This window comes from Oncorhynchus keta, chromosome 5, assembly GCF_023373465.1.
Source record: "Oncorhynchus keta strain PuntledgeMale-10-30-2019 chromosome 5, Oket_V2, whole genome shotgun sequence".
Lineage (NCBI taxonomy): Eukaryota > Metazoa > Chordata > Actinopteri > Salmoniformes > Salmonidae > Oncorhynchus > Oncorhynchus keta.
This window is the reverse complement of record NC_068425.1, coordinates 5032514-5053784: the sequence shown is the minus strand read 5'-3', so window position 1 is coordinate 5053784 and position 21271 is coordinate 5032514. Positions and strand designations below refer to the sequence as shown.

Here is a 21271-nt window from a genome sequence, read left to right as displayed (position 1 = left end):
CTATCGGGATATCTTGTTGGAGTCGGTACAGCCATCTGGATTCTCAGTGCATCGCGCCGACAGGAATAAACATCTCTCCCGGAAGAAGAAGGGCGGGGGTGTATGTTTCATGATTAACGAATCATGGTGTAATTGTAACAACATACAGGAACTCCAGTCCTTTTGTTCACCTGACCTAGAATTCCTCACAATCAAATGCCGACCGTATAATCTCCCAAAATAATTATTTTCGGTTATTGTCACAGCTGTGTATGTCCCCCCTCAAGCTGAAACCACGACGACCCTCAAGGAACTTCACTGAACTTTATGCAAACTGGAAACCATTTATCCTGAGGCTGCATTTATTGTAGCTGGGGATTTTAGCAAAGCCAATTCTAACAGTATATTGACTGTAGCACTCTGGACCACTGGACCACTGATAATCTAACTTCCGGGATGCATACAAGGCCTTCCCCCGCCCTCCTTTTGGAAAATCTGACCACTACTCCATTTTGCTCCGCCCTTCCTATAGGCATGAACTCAAACAGGAAGCACCCGTGCTAAGGACTATTCAACGCTGATCTGACCAATCGGAATCCACACTTCAAGATTGTTTCGATCACGAGGACTGGGATTTTCTCCGGGTAGATTCCTAGAATAATATTGACGTGTTCACTGAGACGGTTACTGATTTAATCAAGAAGTGTATAGGAGATGTTGTACCCACTATTACTATTAAAACCTACCCTAACCAGAAAACGTTGATAAATGGCAGCATTTGCACAAAACTGAAAGCACGAAGCAACACACTTAACCATGGCAAGGTGACAGGGAATATGGCAGAATACAAACAGAGTAGTTGTTCCCTCCGCAAGGCAACCAAATGGCTCAGACATGAGACATATGTGGCAGTGTTTACAGTCGGACTACAAAAGGAAAACCAACCACGTCGCGGACACCGACGTCTTGCTGCCAGTCAAGCTAAACATGTTCTTTGCCACGCTTCGAAAGTAAAAAACAGCGCCACCGACGAGGCCAGCAACCAAGGACTGTGGGTTCTCCTTCTCCGTGGCTGACGTAAGACATTTAAACGTATTAACCCTCTCAAGGCTCTAGGCCCAGGTGGCATCCCTAGCTGCATCCTCAGAGCATTCGCAAACCAGCTGGCTGGTGTGTTTACAGACATATTCAATCTCTCCCTATCCCAGTCTGCTGTCCCCACATGCTTCAAGATGGCCACCATTGTTCCTGTACCCAAGAATGCAATGGTAACTGAACTAAATGACTTTCACCCCATAGCACACACTTCTTTGAGAGACTAGTCAAGGATCATATCACCTCCACCTTACCTGTCACCCTAGACCCACTTAAATTTGCTTACTGCCTCAATAGGTCCACAGACAATGTAATCGCCATCACACTGCACACTGCCCTATCCCATCTGGACAAGAGGAATACCTATGTAAGAATGTTGTTAATTGACTATAGCTCAGCATTCAACACCATAGTTCCCTCCAAGCTCATAATTACGCTTGAGGCCCTGGGTCTCAACTCCTCCCTGGGCAATTGGGTCCTGGACTTCCCGACGGGCCGCCCCCAGGTTGTCAGTCGTCCCCAACACCAGGGCCCCACAAGGGTGCGTGCTCAGCCCACTCCTGTACTCCCTGTTCACCCATAACTGCGTGGTCATCGTCAAGTTTGCAGACCAACAACGACGAGACAGCCTGCAGGGAGGAGGTGAGGGCTCTCGTAGTGTGGTGTAGGGAAAATAACCTCAACAAAATAACAGCAGAGGGAAACTTAGGAGGATGAAGAAATTTGGCTTATCAATTAAAACCCTCACAAACAGCCCTCCAGGACACCTACAGCACCCGATGTCACAAGAAGGCCAAAAAGATTGTCTACAGCAGTTGATACTCGTGACTGTATTTTCCTTCCTTTTTTTTTAGACCAGATACAGTGCGTTTGGAAAGTATTCAGACTCCTTCACTTTTTACACATTCTGCTCCTGTTTCCATTGATCATCCTTGAGATGTTTCTTCAACATTTAAAACACAAAACTCTAAAAACCTTGGAAGAAAGAGAAGAGGAAGAGACAGGAGGAGAGGAAGAGAGGGGAGAAGAGGATGAGAGGGGAGAATAGGAAGAAAGACGAAGAGAGGGAGAGAGGAAGATGAGAGAGAGGGGGAGAAGAGGAAGAGAGGGGTGCAGGAATAGACATGAAGAGCTTATGTTTACATGATATCTCAACATTTATATACACTCCACTTTACTAAGCTCTTTTTTTGTTTGTCTTATCTATCGTCCGTTCGCCAACAATTCAACATTCAACATAAACAGTTACGGTTATTTCATCTTCTTCTTCTATAATTCAGGATGTCTCCCCACAGAGGGGCAAAGTATTTGGTTAAATGACTTTATTATACTACACCTTGAAGATTGTTACTTATAAAGCACAGAACAAAATAAATGTGTACACTTCCATGCTATGTCGCATGAAAAAGAAACTCATGCAACTTTCATGGAAGTGTATGAGTTTCTTTTATAGCCCGTGTTCTATAGGCAAGGAGCTTCAAGCCCATGATGGGAAGTTATGACAATAAAGAAGGAACTAAAGGTCGCTCAGCAATGAGGAAGTAATTCAAATAAACAGATGATGCAGCAACCACAGACACACACAGCCTACCACCTACTCATTTTTAATGGCGAGTGTTCAAAGTCTAATTAGTGGCTGATGCACACACCTATTATGCATTACATTCCCAGGTAAATTATTATCTGGAAGTCCCAGGTAGAGTTCAAACTTTGCAGGAGGCTCAACAATACACAGCTGACCAGCCATATCACCTCTTACTGTACTACAAACATCCTTCTGTCCTCTGTGAAGATGTCCAGCTCTCAAACAACCACCACTAACGGGGCGGTGGTCATCACCCATGTCTACCCCTATGGGAACGGGATGGGGGTCGCGGGGGTCGCATCTGCTCCTCACTGTCTGGGACAGACGGTCTCCTCAGTGCTGGGAAGTTTCCGGGCAGGGCATCCAAAAGCGCTGGGAGTAAGAATTTATGTTTTATATCATTTGAAAATGATTTTTCATTTTTGGTTGAATGTATTGGAAGAAGAGAAAAATATATTTCGTGCCTTGTTTTTCTCTCTCAGACGATACAGATCATGATTGGTTTGATAATGCTGTTGACAGGAATCGTGATGACTGCAGGACCACAAGTAGACAATATTGGAGTACTTAGTGGAATATTTGTCTGGGGATCTATCATTGTGAGTGAGCTGCTCTGTCTAATAATAATTTCTTGCATTTCCTGTCTGTCGTGATGCAAACAAAACATCATAATAATTGAATCATGTCATATTTTGAAACGAAATGCATTAAAAACAATACCGTATGTGCAATTAAAAATATATATATATATAATCTTTAATGTATAATTAATGACTTAACAAATGACTTTTATCAATGTATATCTATTTGGCTCGGCCTGTGCCGTTCATACACTCATGCATTTCAGTTTCTGTTGACTTCTATATGGGAGGAATTAAACTTGATTTTGAACTTTGGTCACACTGTAGAAATATTTTTGTCCCACATGGTACCCTACTCCCTATATAGTGCACTACTTTTGTAGTGTACTATGTAGAGAATAGGGTGCCATTTGGTACGTAGACTTGTATAATATTTTCCTTGTTCCACCTCAGTATGTAGTTGCAGGCTCTCTAACTGTTGCTGCTGACAACAAACTGAACAAATGTCTGGTCAGTATCAACTATTTTTGCCTCAATAAAGTTTAGGCTTTTGATTTATAAAGTTCCACTTTATTTCAAAACATAGAATCTACTTCACATATAGGCCCTCATGTTTTCATTCAACCTGTTATTTTTCCTCCCACAACACAAGCAGTGGGGTGGGCACTGGCGATTCAGCAACTGCAAATTGCCCCTTTAATAAAGACTTGCAATCACGATTGTCAACACACTGTATTTCATATTGCATTTCATTCTTCACAACCAATCATTCATTCCTATGTCCTCTTTCTGCTCTGTCCCTTAGGTAAAAGGCTCCCTTGGAATGAATGTTGTCGCCACGGTTACTGCTCTTACTGGCACCATTCTGCATTCTTTAGACAGTGCTGGGATCTTGTTCCGCTACTACTGTGACTATCCAGGCTATCCTTCATACAACACTCCATCCTATGTCTGTCAACAGTATTGGGTATATACCAAATGCTTATTCCTTTGGTCAGGAGATATTTGTAAATTGGTAAAGGGGAATTTATCATCTATAATTGTATTACTAGACTATTGTACGTACTGTTTAATGTTTTTTATTAGTTTAAATTATACCCCATTTGTAACATATGTGACATCTCGAACATGCAAGAAATAGTGAATTAGATGCTATTGAGTTAAATTATACTTCTTGTTAGCCCACACTAATTAATTGTACATAATTGCTCCAAAATTGCAGTGTAGCCTAGTTCACTGCTGTTTCCTGTTCCTCTCTGTCTATAGGTCAGGTCCCAGGGAATATCAGGTGTTTTGGCTGTTTTCTCCATGCTGGAGTTCATAGTGTCCATCTGTGTCTCGTCATTCGCCTGCAGAGCTGTCTGCCTGTGTTGCCGTTCCACCCCTGAGGTGAGTCTTTGGACATAGATTTCTAGTTCCGTATACAGTGTGGTCCGAACTTATTGACACCCTTGATAAAAAGAGCAAAAGCGACTGTTTCAAATAAAATAATACAATACTGAGATACATTGTATGCGCCCAAAAATGTGTATTAATACAATTGCTCAGAGAAAGAGTTTAATCTTAACAAGTAATATTTTTTTACATTTCAAACAGGTATGGGTCAATATTAATGACACCCCTGTTTTCAATAAATCACTGTGCAAGGATAACAGCACTGACACATTTTCTAAAATGTTTTATGATTTGGAGACCCCTTTGGCAGGGATCTTAGACCATTCATCCGTACAGAATCCATCCAGATCATTGATATCCTTCGTCTGCACTTATTTTATGCGGTTGTTTCCTGCTTAATGTATTCTTATTTCAACACCAGACCCACCACTGGTGTGTGTGGCGAAAGAGCTCTATGTTCATGTCATCTGACCAAATCACAGTGTTCAATCCAAGTGCCAATGCTGTTTAGTTAAACTCCAGGCGTTTACATTTGTTGGATGACATGAAAATAGCTCATTGACCACACACACACCAGTGGTGAGTTTGGCATCGAAATGAGAACGCAACAGCAGAAAATAACACCATACATACTGTAAAATATGGTAGTGGATCTTTGATGTTATGGGGCTAATTAACTTCCACTGGTCCTGGGCCCCTTGTTAAGGTCAAATGCATCATGAACTTTACCCAGTGTAAGAGCCAATTTGGGCGTATCTTACATTATGGTATTTTTTGAGCAATTACACTACCGACCACTAGGGGAAGACAAATGGTGGTGGTTATCACACCAGGTGATTTATAAAGACACAGGTGTTTGAACATATGGCGTGTGTGTGGATGGTGAGAGAGCTCACGGTTCTTGCTGTTGTTAAGATAATTTCCCGCCAACACAGAGGCCATGAGCTCAAGCCTAGGAAGGCTTTCTGATTCATGGGAGCAACTCTCTCGTTTCCCAGCATGAACAGTAAGATGCACAGTACCAGTCAAAAGTTTGGACACCGACTCATTTCAGGTTTTTTCTTTTCTTTTTACTATTTTCTACATTGTATGAAATAACACATTTGGAATCATGTAATAACCAAAAAAAGTGTTCAACCAATCAAAATATATATAATATTTTAAGATTCTTTGAAGTAGCCACCCTTTGCCTTGATGACAGCTTTGCACACGCTTGGCATTCTCTCAGCCAGCTTCATGAGGTAGTCAACTGAAATGAATTTCAATTAACAGGTGTGCCTTGTTAAAAGTTAATTTGTGGAATTTCTTTCCTTCTTAATGTGTTTGAGACAACCTGTTGTGTCGTGACAAGGTAGGGTTGGTATACAGAAGATAGTCCAATTTGGTAAAAGACCAAGTCCATATTATGGCAAGAACAGCTCAAATAAGCAAAGAGAACCGACAGTCCATCATTACTTTAAGACATGAAGGCCAGTCAATGCGGAACATTTCTAGAACTTTGAAAGTTTCTTCAAGCGCAGTCACAAAAACCATCAAGCGCTACGATGAAACTGGCTCTCATATCCTCTGCCGCATCGTAGCACAGTTCATTAGAGTTACCAGCCACACAAATTGCAGCCAAAATAAATGCTTCAGAGTTCAAGTAACAGACACATCTCAACATAAACTGCTAAGAGGAGACTGTGAGAATAAGGCCTTCATGGTCAAATTGCCGCAAAGAAACCACTACTAAAGGACACAAATACTAAGAAGAGACTTGCTTGGGCCAAGAAACATGAGCAAAGGACATTAGACAGGTGGAAATGTGTCCTTTGGTCTGATGAGTCCAAATGTTAGATTTTTGGTTGCAACCGCTGTGTCTTTGTGAGACACTGTCTGTGATTTACTTAGAATTCAAGGCACACTTAACCAGCATGGCTACCACAGCATTCTGCAGCGATACGGCATCCCATCTGGTTTGTGCTTAGTGGGACTATCATTTGGATTTCAACAGGAAAATGATCCAACACACCTCCAGGCTGTGTAAGGGCTATTAGTCCAAGAAGGAGAGTGATGGAGTGCTGCATTACATTTACATTTACATTTAAGTCATTTAGCAGACGCTCTTATCCAGAGCGACTTACAAATTGGTGCATTCACCTTATGACATCCAGTGGAACAGCCACTTTACAATAGTGCATCTAAATCTTTTAAGGGGGGTGAGAAGGATTACTTTATCCTATCCTAGGTATTCCTTAAAGAGGTGGGGTTTCAGGTGTCTCCGGAAGGTGGTGATTGACTCCGCTGTCCTGGCGTCGTGAGGGAGTGTGTTCCACCATTGGGGAGCCAGAGCAGCAAACAGTTTTGACTGGGCTGAGCGGGAACTGTACTTCCTCAGTGGTAGGGAGGCGAGCAGGCCAGAGGTGGATGAACGCAGTGCCCTTGTTTGGGTATAGGGCCTGATCAGAGCCTGGAGGTACTGAGGTGCCGTTCCCCTCACAGCTCCGTAGGCAAGCACCATGGTCTTGTAGCGGATGCGAGCTTCAACTGGAAGCCAGTGGAGAGAGCGGAGGAGCGGGGTGACGTGAGAGAACTTGGGAAGGTTGAACACCAGACGGGCTGCGGCGTTCTGGATGAGTTGTAGGGGTTTAATGGCACAGGCAGGGAGCCCAGCCAACAGCGAGTTGCAGTAATCCAGACGGGAGATGACAAGTGCCTGGATTAGGACCTGCGCCGCTTCCTGTGTGAGGCAGGGTCGTACTCTGCGGATGTTGTAGAGCATGAACCTACAGGAACGGGCCACCGCCTTGATGTTAGTTGAGAACGACAGGGTGTTGTCCAGGATCACGCCAAGGTTCTTAGCGCTCTGGGAGGAGGACACAATGGAGTTGTCAACCGTGATGGCGAGATCATGGAACGGGCAGTCCTTCCCCCGGGAGGAAGAGCAGCTCCGTCTTGCCGAGGTTCAACTTGAGGTGGTGATCCGTCATCCACACTGATATGTCTGCCAGACATGCAGAGATGTGATTCGCCACCTGGTCATCAGAAGGGGGAAAGGAGAAGATTAATTGTGTGTCGTCTGCATAGCAATGATAGGAGAGACCATGTGAGGTTATGACAGAGCCAAGTGACTTGGTGTATAGCGAGAATAGGAGAGGGCCTAGAACAGAGCCCTGGGGGACACCAGTGGTGAGAGCGCGTGGTGAGGAGATAGATTCTCGCCACGCCACCTGGTAGGAGCGACCTGTCAGGTAGGACGCAATCCAAGCGTGGGCCGCGCCGGAGATGCCCAACTCGGAGAGGGTGGAGAGGAGGATCTGATGGTTCACAGTATCGAAGGCAGCCGATAGGTCTAGAAGGATGAGAGCAGAGGAGAGAGAGTTAGCTTTAGCAGTGCGGAGCGCCTCCGTGATACAGAGAAGAGCCGTCTCAGTTGAATGACTAGTCTTGAAACCTGCATCAGATGACCTGGCTCCCACAGTCACCCGACCTCACCCCAATTGAGATGGTTTGGGAGTTGTTGGACCGCAGAGTGAAGGAAAAGCAGCCTACAAGTGCTCAGCACTCAGCTCCTTCAAGACTGTTTGAAAAGCATTCCAGGTGAAGCTGGTTGAGAGTATGCCAAGAGTGTGCAATACAGTCATCGAAGTAAATGGTGGCTACTTTGAAGAAACTAAAATCTAAAACATATTTTGATTTGTTTAACACTTTTTTGGTTACCACATGATTCCATATGTGTTATTTCATAGTTTTGATGTTTTCACTATTATTCTACAATGTAGAAAATAGTAAAAAATAAAGAAAAACCCTTGATTAAGTAGGTGTGTCCAAACTTTTGACTGGTACTGTACTTGTTTCTTTATAAAAAAAAAACATTAAGTAAGATACAGTTCCATAACCATGCTGAATGTCAACTGATGCAATTCTGCATGCTCTAACTTTCCAAAGTCTTCGGGCTTGATGCACCTCTTCACCTTGAGCTATGCCACTTTTGCCAAATTCGCCATCCATAATTACCATTGCTGTGAGGGAGATTGGGGTATGTCGTTTTCCCAGATGTTGTAGCAACAGTTTTGGAGATGGAATAAACGTAAAAGAAAGCATAAGGGGTCGTATATTGAGCTGGTCACCGAGAGGGTCGTGGCTGATGGGAAAGGTGTTGGAAACCTAACGTGACAAGAAGGGTCTGGTCCGGTCTGTGAGACTTAAAACCAGAACAGAAGAACTGGACAGACCTGTTACCAAGATCTTGCTACTCCAAGAGGGTACAGAGGGACCTGTGAAGAACTTTGACCCACAGAAGAAATGAAGGAAGATTCAGTCACATTTCACTTTATTGGGTAATTGTTGTTCGCCATTAGGGCCGGTGTGTTGGAGACAATTTGGGTGTAGCTTATGGTGTTATTCAGGTTATTATACTCCCGACCACTAGGGGCAGACAAATGGTGGTGGTAAACACACATCAGGTGATCTATAAAGACACAGGTGTTTGAAAGTATGGTGTGTGTGTGTGTGTGTGTGTGTGTGTGTGTGTGTGTGTGTGTGTGTGTGTGTGTGTGTGTGTGTGTGTGTGTGTGTGTGTGTGTGTGTGTGTGTGTGTGTGTGTGTGTGTGTGTATGGTGAGAGAGCTTACAGCTTCTACCGCAATCAAATCAATGCAAGAAAAAGCAATGAATGCCAAACAAGATACACAGGATTACTACAGTCATTCAAGGTAACCACCATTGCTAAGTTTGAGGCGCGTAAAGAACAAGTCTATTTGCTACCATTCACTCACCTGGTGACATTGGCTCTAAAGAAATCTTAGATTTTCCCAAGCAAAATGTCATGACACCCAGTACCAGGACATTTTAGAAAAAGGCTCAGTGTCGTTATCCTCGCAAGGTGAGATGTTGAAAGGTATTGGAAACAGGGGTGTCAATCATGTTAACCACTACCTTTTTGAGAGAAAAAAGTATCTCTTTCACTTTGCAATTGTATTACTATAAATAATATAATTTTTCCATTGTTTTGAGCATACATTATATCTCAGTATTTTTATACAGTCATTTTTACTCATCTATATCAAGTGTGTCAATAATTTCAGACCCCATTGTAAGTCTTACTATATTGAAAACATTATAAAAATAAAGCAAAGTTAAGTGCACACAAAAAGTATGTGGACAACTTCTAGTTGAACATCTCATTCCAAAATTACGGGCATTAATATGAAGTTGGTCCCTGCTTTGCTGCTATAACAGCCTCCACTATTCCTGGAAGGCTTTCCACTAGATGCTGGAACATTGCTGCGGGGACTTGCTTCCATTCAGCCACGAGCATTAGTGAGGTCGGGCACTGCTGTTGGGCGAATATGCCTGGCTCACAGTCCGAGTACTATTTCATCCCAAAGGTGTTCGATGGGGATGAGGTCAGGGCTCTGTGTAGGCCAGTCAAGTTCTTCCACACCGATCTCGACAAGCCATTTCTGTATGGATTTTGCTTTGTGCATGGGGGCATTGTCTTGCTGAAACAGGAAAGGGCCTTGGCCAAACTGTTGCCAACAAGTCGGAAGCACAGAATCTTCTAGAATGTCATTGTATGCTCTAGCGTTAAGATTTCCCCAAACCATAGTAAACAGTCTAAGACCATTATTCCTCCTCCAACAAACTTTGCAGTTGGCACAATGCATTCGGGCGGGTACCGACCCTTAACATTGCGAATGGTGATCTTAGGCTTGTGTGAGGCTGCCTGGCCATAGAAACCATTTCATGAAGCTCGCGACGAACAGTTCTTGAGCTGATATTTCTTCCAGAGGCAGTTTGAAACACGTGGTTAGTGTTGCAACCGATGACAGTACTTGGCTTGTATGGCCTACCACTTCGTGGCTGAGCCGTTGTTGCTCATAGACGTTTCCTCTTCACAATAGCAGTACCTACAGTTGACCGGGGAAGCTCTTGGAGGGCAGAAATTTGATGAACAGACTTGTTGAAAAGATGGCATCCTATGAGGGTGCCACGTTGAAAGTCACTGAGCTCTTCAGTAAGGCCATTTCACTGCCAATGTTTGTCTATGGAGATTGCATGGCTGGGTGCTCGATTTTATACACCTGACAGCAAGGGGTATGGCTGAAATAGCCGAATCCACTCATTTGAAGGGGTGTCCACATACACTCTATATACAAAAGTATGTTCTGGCAACTGTAAGAGCACTGAGCAGTCATGACACCTGTATATTCAATAATGAATTACTAGAAATGGACTTAAAATTGACATGTCTGTCTTTTAGCAAGTGTTCATCATTGGGAATCAAATACCGGTACCTCATGGCAGCGTGACTCCAGGCAACGCACCTTACCCTCCTCAGATCAACTACGAGGTATGACATCTTTTGGAGGTTGAACTGCAGGGTCACCATATCGTTATCTAAAATTTGAATTAAAAAGATCTCACCAGTGTTGTAGTAACTGAGTTTCTGGGGTAATTTTTTACCTTTCCACTGCGAAAACTTTAATTTCAAATTGTGTAATCACCAAAACATTGGTCACTGCATGAGATTCTGTGGGTCCGTACTTGTGAACATTAGAAAACGTTTGAGTTGAAGTTAAAGCATCGTCCAATTCAAATAATTGACGTAGTTGCACGTGATAGAACCAATGTGTTTAAACCCTGTATGACTGACAGGGGTTGCTGTATTGAAGCCCCCGCACAGCCATCTTGGCACTCCTCCTCCAATGTAAAGAAGATTTTGTAAGCTCTCGAAATGCATTTATTAATGTCTACATTTTTGACATGTTTATTCTATTACAGACACCTTAATGCATACTTTCATATTATATTGTGTAAGCTAAACTTCAAAGCTCTCAATGGCTAATTTACAATCCAGGGTTTATATACATCATTCGAGCACTTTTCCATCACCTTAAACAGTCACAGATCCATCTGCTAATAAAAGTTACTAAAACACAACAATTTTCAACTGAGCGAATTGCCCCTAGTGATTTTTGACATTTGTGACTTTATAATTTTAACCAAACTTAACCTTAGCTCTTGAGAACCCAAGCCCATAGAGCCATAGCGTTCTCACTTGAACAATTGACCACAGCAGGGCCAACGTGTTAAACTTTCCCGATTCTCTGTCTTATCGTTAATAATCACTGCGTGCAATAGGGTTTTGGAAATTCTACTTTCATATCGCCCCAAAATGATTTTACAAATTCAAAAGACACACTTACTCTGCGCCGTTTTAACACAGATTCCCACGGAGGTGTTTTGCATTGCACGTTCTGAGCTAATGGAAACTCGTAAGGAAACAAAGAAACCTTTCACCTGTGTTTTTTCCTTCCCTATATCTGTCTTTCCCCCAGCTCTGTTTCCTGTTTTCACATTGTTTGTATGTTGTTTTGTTACCTGTGTGCTGACGCTGTTCCTGTCTTGTTCCTTGTCTGTTCCTCATTAAATGTTTGACACCACACCCCGTATCTGCTTCTCGACTCCAGCGTCGGTCCTTACATTATTATTAAAATATTTATGTGGTACTGACTCAAAACTAAATGAGAAGTCACACTTCTCCCACACAACCATTTTTTTAAAGTTATGATTTTTTTTCCCAGCATGCTCTATTGCATTTGGTTAAATATCTGTGTTTTTGCATGTACATTGAGTGATTTATTCATCTTGTGCTACACAAAGATGAATATCATAACACATTTTCTAATCTAATCCAATCATTTAGATTATTATTTTTTTGTTCCCATTACTGAAATGGTTGTACTAGTTTATTAAATGGCTTAAATTGTCTCTTAAACTAGGCAGTAGTTATTAATTCAGGTGGTTAGCTACTGTAAAGGTATGTCCCAAATGGCACCCTATTCCCAAAATATAGTGCTCTACTTATGACCTATACCCTATATAGTATACTGGGCCAAGGTCGTGCGCTATTAGCATACGTTTGGGTTGCACTCTGATACATATTCTACAATAAAGAGATGTTAACAAAAAAGCAACAGAACACATGCTCAGTATCTATGACTTAAACTGATTACTTACTGGGTTGAGCCTGTAGAGTGTCAATATTGCATGATCATCACATCCTTGCAATGATATTATATCGCTTTTAAGTTTTAAATTACGTTTTCAATGTTTATTTTGAATTTAGTGTCAGTTAGTTTTCAGAACTATATTGTTAGTTTTAATTTAGTTTATGTTGAATTAAAACATTTTATATTATATTATTCATTTTGTATTTTTAGTGTTAGGGACAGAATCAAATCTAATTTGATACATGCTTCGTAAACAACAGGTGTAGACTCACAGTGAAATGCTTATTTACGGGTCCTTCCCAGCAATGCAGAGAGAAAAATAGAAAAAGTTTAGAAAAATAATAAAATGAGGAATAAATACACAATGAGTAATGATAACATGGCTATATACACGGGGTACCAGTACCCTGCAAAGAGTTGATATTCAGGGGTACGAGGTAATTGAGGTACATATGTGCATATAGGTAGGGGTAAAGTAACTAGGCAACACAATAGATAATAAGAAGTAGCAGCGTATGTGATAAGTCAAAAGATTTTGTGAAAAGGGGGGTCAATGCAGATAGTTCGGGTAGCTATTTGGTTAACTATTTAGCAGTCTTATGGCTTGGGGGTTGAAGCCGTTCAGGGTCCTGTTGGTTCCAGACATGGTGCATCCGTACCGCTTGCCATGTGGTAACAGAGAGAACAGTTTATGACCTGGGTGTCTGCAGTCTGAATATATTGAAGGCCTTCTTCTACCACCAGCTGTTATAGAGATCCTTACAGGTCACTGATCTTCTACTTATTGGCTGTTTCATCGTTGTCATTGATCAGGCCTACCACCGTTGTGTCGGAGTTGTGCGTGGCCACGCAGTTGTGGGTGAACAGGGAGTACAGGAGGGGACTAAGTACACACCCCTGAGGGGCCCCGTGTTGAGAGTAAGCATGGTGGATGTGTTGTTCACTACTGTCACCACCTGGGGCGGCCCGTCTGGAATTCCAATATCAAGTTGCAGAGGGAGGTGTTCAGTCCCAGCGACCTGAGATTGTAGTGCACTATGGTGTTGAATAGAGATTGCGTCATCTATTGGGATGGTATGCAAATTGGAGTGGGTCTGGGATGATGGTGTTAATTTGAGGCATGGTCTGCTTTTCAAAGCATTTCATGGTTACAGATATGAGTGCTAAGGGGCAATATTCATTTAGACAGGTTATCTTGATGTTCTTGGGCACAGGGACTATGGTGGTCTGCTTCAAGGTATGTAGGTATTACAGACTGAGTCAGGGAGAGGTTGAAAATGTAATTGAAGACACTTGCCAGCTAGTCAACACATGCTCTGACTATGCACCCTTTCAATCCGTCTGAGAATCCATCTTTGAATGTTAACCTGTTTAAAAGGTCTTACTTACAGTTGTCTGGAATAGCTGGTGTTCTTATACATGGCTCAGTGTTTCTTGACTTGAAGCGAGCATAGAAGACATTTAGCTAATCTTGTAGGCTTGCGCCACTGGGCAGCTTGCAGCTGGGTTTCCCTTTGTTGTCCATGATAGTTTACAAACCCTGCAGAGCGTAAAAAGATTAAATCTCAGTCCTGTATTGATGGTTTGCCTGTTTGATGACTTGAGGAGGTGGTAGCGGGATTTCTTAAAAGCGTCCAGATTAGTGTCCCACTCCTTGAAAGCGGTAGCTGTAGCCTTTAGCTCAGTATGGATGTTGCCTGTAATCCATGGCTTCTGGTTGGTATATGTACGTACAGTCACTGTGGGGACAACGTTGTCAATGCACTTATTAATGAAGCCGGTAACTGATGTGATATACTCCTCAATTGTATCGATGAATTCCGGAACATATTCCAGTCTGTGTTAGCAAAATCGTTTTGTAGCTTAGCATCCGCTTCATCGGACCACTTTTGTATAAAGCTCTTCACTGGTACTTCCTGTTTGAGTTCTTGCTTGTAAGCAGGAATCGAAGGATAGAGTTATGGCCAGATATAGAACAGAGGTTAGGGGCGGTTTATTCGCTTGCCAACATAGTCTTGTCAGGATGCCGGCTCGTTTTGCTTCTCTTGTGCCGTCACTTCCTCTTTTGAGTCCCGGGGCCTAGTCTGGAGTAGGCAGAACGTCCAGAGCTGCCGACTTGTTGAAGTAGAAATTGCCATCCAATTCCAGGTTAGTGATCTTTGTTCTGATGTCCAGAAGCTGTTTTCGGGTCATAGGAAATGATGACGGAGACATTATGTATAGCAAAAGATACCATCAACATAAAGTAATAAAACACACAAAATAGCAGAATTGGTCAGTAGCCCGTAAAATGTCTGCTATCCACTGCAGTGCCATCTGGTACCCAGAAAGGATGGTGTGGGAGGATGCTAATCAGATTATGCTGGTTTGCAATGTGATCTTACAGAGTTACAATATCCAACAGTTTAACATTTTAAGGTAATATATGTCCTATTATGTACTGTGTTGTTTCTACAGACTGGGAACTACACAAAGGGTCCGGAGGGAGACGGTATGGGTACAGGGTTTCAACAGAACCACCTGCCTCCTCAATACACTGCTGTCATCCCTTGAGAATTGGGCTTCTGTGAATACATTGTTCTTTTTCTTGTCGAAATTGTGTTCTCTAGGCCTATTTTTCTGATACGAGCCAGGCAATGGTTAGCAGCACATTACTGATCTGAATAATTTGACGGTTAAATATTGATAGTGTATTGTAATGCAATGTTTCAGTATAATTTTCAGGTTACTATATGATTGATTTTATAACCTCATGTTTTTGTCATTTCTATCTTTCTTTAATTGATATAATTTAATCATAATTTCTTATATAAAAGTATAGCTGATTTATCAACTAAATTCAACCACTGCTATATGACAGAATATGATGATGCATCATTTTTAATAACACACAAATGCATATTTAACTTAATGTCTTGAAACAATAAAACTGACAGAATTTTGTTTTTTGTTTGAAGTCACTTTTATCTTCCATACAATGTAATTAATGACATTCATATTTCGGGTAAATATTGATCTTTAAACTATGCTACACCTAAATAAATGTGTATATTTTTGGAGAAGTGGTTGAAGGGTCTGAAAATGGATATTGGATGTTTACATTGGGCATTAGCCTATATTATTTCTATCTTGAGTGTGTGCAACATTAAAGTTCATGAACAGTCAAAACCATGTGTTTCATGAAATGTTATGATCTTTTAAGAAACCAAAGTATGATGACCAAAGTATGAAAAATGACAGTTGCTTCTACAGTGCTGTGAAAAAGCATTTGCCGCCTTTCTGATTTTCCTATTTTTGCATATTGTTATACCGAATGTTATCAGATCTTCAACCTAAGTCAACTATTAGATAAAGAGAATCTGACAACGCTGTGTACTACTCCCTTCACAGAACAGTGCAAACTGGTTCTAACCAGAATAGAAAGAGGAGTGGGAGGCCTGGGTGCACAACTGAGCAAGAGGACAAGTACATTAGCGTGTCTAGTTTGAGAAACAGACGTCTCACAAGTCCACAACTGGCAGCTTCATTAAATAGTTGCCGCAAAACACCAGCCTCAATGTCAACAGTGACGAGGCGACTCCGGGATGCTTTTGTAGGTAAACTTTTGAAGGGTAGGGTACTTGAGCTTGTTCCCTTAAAAGGGAATACATCTCAGCAATTTATTTTTTTAAATGACCAGAAAGGTGAGTTCCAGACCTTTCTAAAATTATGCAACATTATCAGTTTGTTTATGGCCATCTCATGAAAAAATAATAAGGTTTTGGTATGTCTATTTAGGCAGAAATCAAAATGTTGCCCTATCATTCAAACCATTTAAAATACTGAAACTATACTGGAACAATTATCATTGACTCCAAAACAAACGTCATGATTTATGTTCAGTTCTAGGTTTTTCTCTCCACATTTTGGGTAAAAATCGAATGGGGTTTTCAAGCTTTTTTTTCAAATGGAGTTTTCAAGCTTCTGAACCTGGCAGATCACACTAATTTCAAGTTTGACTACCCGTGATGTTGCAGCACCGTAGGTTGAGATGAGACGCAAGACGTTGTTCTCACAGTCACACAGAGTATCCGAGCATGTGCACAGGTGTCCTTCACGCTGCTTCAAAGTGGTAGCTTCCGGATCAAAAGAGTGGTGAAGTTTAGTCTCGCCTTCACTACTGGTAGTTGCGGAAATGTACCCAATACAACTCAGTGGAGGCTGCTGAGGGGGAGGATGACTCACAATAACTTCCCGGAACGGAGCAAATGGAATAGCATCAAAAACATAGAGACCATTCCACCTATTCCGCTCCAGCCATTACCACAAGCCCTTCCTCACCAATTAAGGTGCCACCAACCTCCTGTGCTATAACTGTTTACTTTGTGCATCTACGCCATCTCGCTGAATCTACCTTTAAACCTAACCTATGACCTGACCCATCGCCTTATGCTGCGTCAGAGATATCGGAACCTCCTAGAAATTCCGCTTGCATGACCCTCCAAGTCGGAATTACAAATGGCAAACTCTGATAAAATGATGAAATGTTGTTTTTCCCCGAGTTGAGATGTTTCTCCACTGATCTTTTACCCACTTTCAACCAAAAGATTACAACAAATACGTTTTTTGACATAGTGTCAATGTTAAGCAAGCTAACTGACATTATAATGAAGAATTGTTCAGACTTCAAAAGCACTTCAATACAATCATGTCGGACGACCCCATCCCAAATCAGGAAGGCCTGGAAAATTGTTAGACTCCAGCCACCTAAACGCAATGCTTTCTGTGGTGGTGAGGCAGCCATCGGGAAAAATACAGAGCTCAGGTTTTGGTAATGTTCTCCAGTTTGCACCGTGATTAGCTCAGTGTTCTGTCACTCATGGGGACACAACGTCACTGCCAAGGCTAAGGGTATAGTTTGAAAAGTCAAGCCCCTTGGGTTCTGCCATAGAGTTACACTAGAAGTGCCCATCCAAGAAGGCTCAAGGTCATTGGCCACTGATAAAAGGATGTCAAACTATGTTATATCTACAGTAGCATTAAATGGGCTGATCATGTAAAAATCATACTTTCAAAATCTTAGCTAGCAGTCATCATGAATCAAGTCGGCAATCTACTGGCAAATATTTTTAATCCTTGTCATATGAAGATAAATTATATCTTAAATTTATCGGTGCTCATCGGCCATTGGATATAAAAATTACACAACCAGTTGGAAATTGCAAATTGAACAATGAGTAGCTTGGAAGGAGTCCGTGGCTAACTGCAAGCATTGCAAAGCAATCTCTAGCCTGCTATTCAGTGGAGTGGCTGTGTGGAACCAAATCTGGGATTAAGGGTCTCTTTTCCAAGTTTAAAATAATAAACATTCAACATTGGCCATGCTGTCAATGAAGCGTGACGTGTGCCTCGCTCAAAACAACAGTTAACTCGGAACTGCAAAAACTTGACTTCAGTGGGTTCAGGATATCTGGGACCTCGGGGGAAAAACAGCATATTGACTGTAGCTCTGGCACTGGACCACTGCTAATCTAACTTCCGGGATGCATACAAGGCCAGCCCCCGCCCTCCTTTCGGCAAATCTGACCACAACTCCATTTTGCTTCTCCCTTCCTATAGGCATGAACTCAAACAGGAAGCGCCCAAGCTATGGACTATTCAACTGGTCTGACCAATCGGAATCCACGCTTCAAGATTGTTTCGATCACGCTGACGAGAATATGTTCCGGGTAGCTTCCTAGAATAATATTGACGTGTACACTGAGATGGTTACTGATTTCATCAAGAAGTGTGTAGGAGATGTTGTACACACGATGACTATTAAAACTTACCCTAACAAGAAAACATGGATAGATGGCAGCATTCGCGCAAAACTGAAAGCACGAAGCACCACATTTAACCATGGCAAGGTGACTGGGAATATAGCAGAATACAAACAGAGTAGTTGTTCCCTCCACAAGGCAACCAAACAGGTAAATCGTCAATATCGAGACAAAGTGGAGTCTCAATTCAACGGCTCAGACATGAGACGTATGTGGCAGTGTTTAGAGTCAATCACGGACTACAAAAAGGAAAATAAAATCTTGCTGCCAGACAAGCTAAACATGTTCTTTGCCCGCTTTGAAGATAACACAGCGCCACCGACTCGTCCAGCAAACAAGGACTGTGGGCTCATATGTACCTATGTAAGAATGCTGTTCATTGACTATAGCTCAGCATTCAACACCATAGTACCCTCCAAGATCATCATTACGCTTGAGACCCTGGGTCTCAACCCCGCCCTGTGCAATTGGGTCCTGGACTTCCCGACAGGCCGCCCCCAGGTGGTCAGTTGTTCTCAACACCAGGGCCCCACAAGGGTGCGTTCTCAGCCCACTCCTTTACTTAGATTTGTGTGTTTTAGGTATTTGTTGTGGAATTGATAGATATTACTTGTTAGATATTGCTGCACTGTTGGATATAGAAGCACAAGCATTTCGTTATAACATCTGCTAACCATGTGTATGTGACCAATACATTTGATTTGATTCTATTTTTGATTTGAATTGTAAATCCGTATCTCGGGCCTTTTTCTAGAGCTATGAGCTGAAGATCACTGACGTCATCATGAATCAACCTTGTTTTTTTCCAGAATTCCCAGTTGTCATGAAAGAACCATAAATCCAGAGAATGACAGACTTTGATGACAAAATTTGCCCGCAAGAAGGACCTCCGTGCCACATTGCTTTTCAAGTGAGCACAGCACAACAAGATGAGTCCAAAAATGGATTGTAATAAGTTGTAATATGCTGGGTAGAAATGTACAGTTGAAGTCGCAGGTTTACATACACTTAGGTTGGAGTCATAAAAACTCATTTTTCAAAACCTCCACAAATTTCTTGTTAACAAACTGTTTACAAACTACAGTTTGTTAAATGGTTAGTTGGTTAGGACATCTACATTGTGCATGACACAAGTAATTTTGCATACACCAAATTGACTGTGCCTTCAAACAGCTTGGAAAATTCCTGAAAATTATGTCATGGCTTTAGAGGCTTCTGATAGGCTAATTGAAATAATTTGAGTCAATTAGAGGTGTACCTGTGGATGTATTTCAAGGCCTACATTCAAACTCATTGCTTCTTTGCTTGACATCATTAGGAAAATCAAAAGAAATGAGCCAAGACCTCAGAAAAAAATTGTAGACCTCCACAAGACTGGTACATCCTTGGGAGCTATTTCCAAATGTCTGAAGGTACCACATTCATCTGTACAAACAATGGTACACAAGTTTAAACACCATGGGATCACGCAGCTGTCATACCACTCAGGAAGGAGAAGCGTTCTGAGATGAACGTACTTTGGTATGAAAAGTGCAACTCAATCCCAGAACAACAGTAAAGGACCTTGTGAAGATGCTGGAGGAAACAGGTACAAAAGTATCTATATCCACAGTAAAACGAGTCCTATATCGACATAACCTGAAAGTCCGCTTAGCAAGGAGGAAGACACTGCTCAAAAAACGCCATAAGAAAGCCAGTCTACGGTTTGCAACTGCACATGGGGACAAAGACCATACTTTTTGGAGAAATGTCCTCTGGTCTGATGAAACAAAAATTGAACTCTTTGGCCATTATGACCATCGTTATATTTGGAGGAAAAAGGGGGAGGCTTGCAAGCCGAAGAACACCATCCCAACCGTGAAGCACGGGGGTTGCAGCATCGTGTTGTGGGGGTGCTTTACTGCAGGAGTGACTGGTGCAAATGGGTCTTCCAAATGGACAATGACCCCAAGCACACTTCCAGAGTTGTGGCAAAATGGCTTAAGGACAACAAAGTCAACGTATTGGAGTGACCATCACAAAGCCCTGACCTCAATCCCATAGAAAATGTTTGGCCAGAACTGAACAGGTGTGTGTGAGCAAGGAGGCCTACAAACCTGACTCAGTTACACCAGCTCTGTGAGGAGGAATGGGCCAAAATTCACCCAACTTAATTTTTGGAAGCTTGTGGAAGGCTACCCGAAACATTTAACCCAAGTAAAACAATTTAAAGGCAATGCTACCAAATACGAATTTAGTGTATGTAAACTTCTGACCCACTGGGAATCTGATGAAAGAAGTAAACGCTGAAATAAATAATTCTCTCTGCTGTTATTCTGACATTTCACATTCTTAAAATAAAGTGGTGATCCTATCTGACCTAAGACAGGGAATTTTGAGTTTAAATGTATTTGGCTAAGGTGTATGTAAACTTCTGACTTCAACTGTATACTGTAGCTAAGAAAGTAGTAGTAAGTGTATGTTGTGTAGTAAGCTGTTAGTAGCCCATGTGTCTCACCCAAAGAATTTGATGAAACCGGCTGCCTGGACAGCTAACATTAGCTAGCTAACATAGCAACCACTAAAAAAAAATTAAGCACATGTTTCTTGACAAACAGGGATACTAGCTAATTATAGTCTGTTAAAAGTATATTTTGGTTAGCAGTTGTCAAACAGATAAAACGGTATCCATAAACCAAAAAATAAACTAATGTTAGATAACTGGCTATCTAGCTAGAACTTAGCTTACTGTTCTGACTAGGTGATGCATATGTAACCAAGAGCTTGTTTTTGAGATATGTCACCTATTGAATATTGTAAGAGCCTTCATTGTCTGCTTATATGCCCCCGTTATTCGTCC

The 21271-nt window shown here is 41.9% G+C and overlaps 1 protein-coding gene across 1 annotated transcript; it reads left to right on the top strand.

Annotated features, from left to right (window-relative positions):
- Positions 1–2755: 2755 nt before the first annotated feature.
- On the top strand, positions 2756–15574 carry LOC118384361 (membrane-spanning 4-domains subfamily A member 4A-like). Its single transcript, XM_052518562.1, has 7 exons — positions 2756–3037; positions 3142–3258; positions 3694–3750; positions 4046–4207; positions 4507–4629; positions 10879–10968; positions 15089–15574. Exons 1-7 carry the CDS (start codon positions 2867–2869, stop codon positions 15182–15184), a joined length of 816 nt encoding a protein of 271 aa, XP_052374522.1. The 5' UTR covers positions 2756–2866; the 3' UTR covers positions 15185–15574.
- The last annotated feature ends 5697 nt before the right edge of the window (positions 15575–21271 follow it).

What these genes read in the sequence shown, in the direction of transcription:
- LOC118384361 (XM_052518562.1), top strand. Translation starts at nt 2,867, where the DNA reads ATGTCCAGCTCTCAAACAACCACCACTAACGGGGCGGTGGTCATCACC. An exon ending in ATGTCTGTCAACAGTATTGG is followed by an intron (nt 4,208 to 4,506) that starts GTATATACCAAA and finishes CTCTGTCTATAG; the next exon opens with GTCAGGTCCCAGGGAATATC. An exon ending in CTCCTCAGATCAACTACGAG is followed by an intron (nt 10,969 to 15,088) that starts GTATGACATCTT and finishes TTGTTTCTACAG; the next exon opens with ACTGGGAACTACACAAAGGG.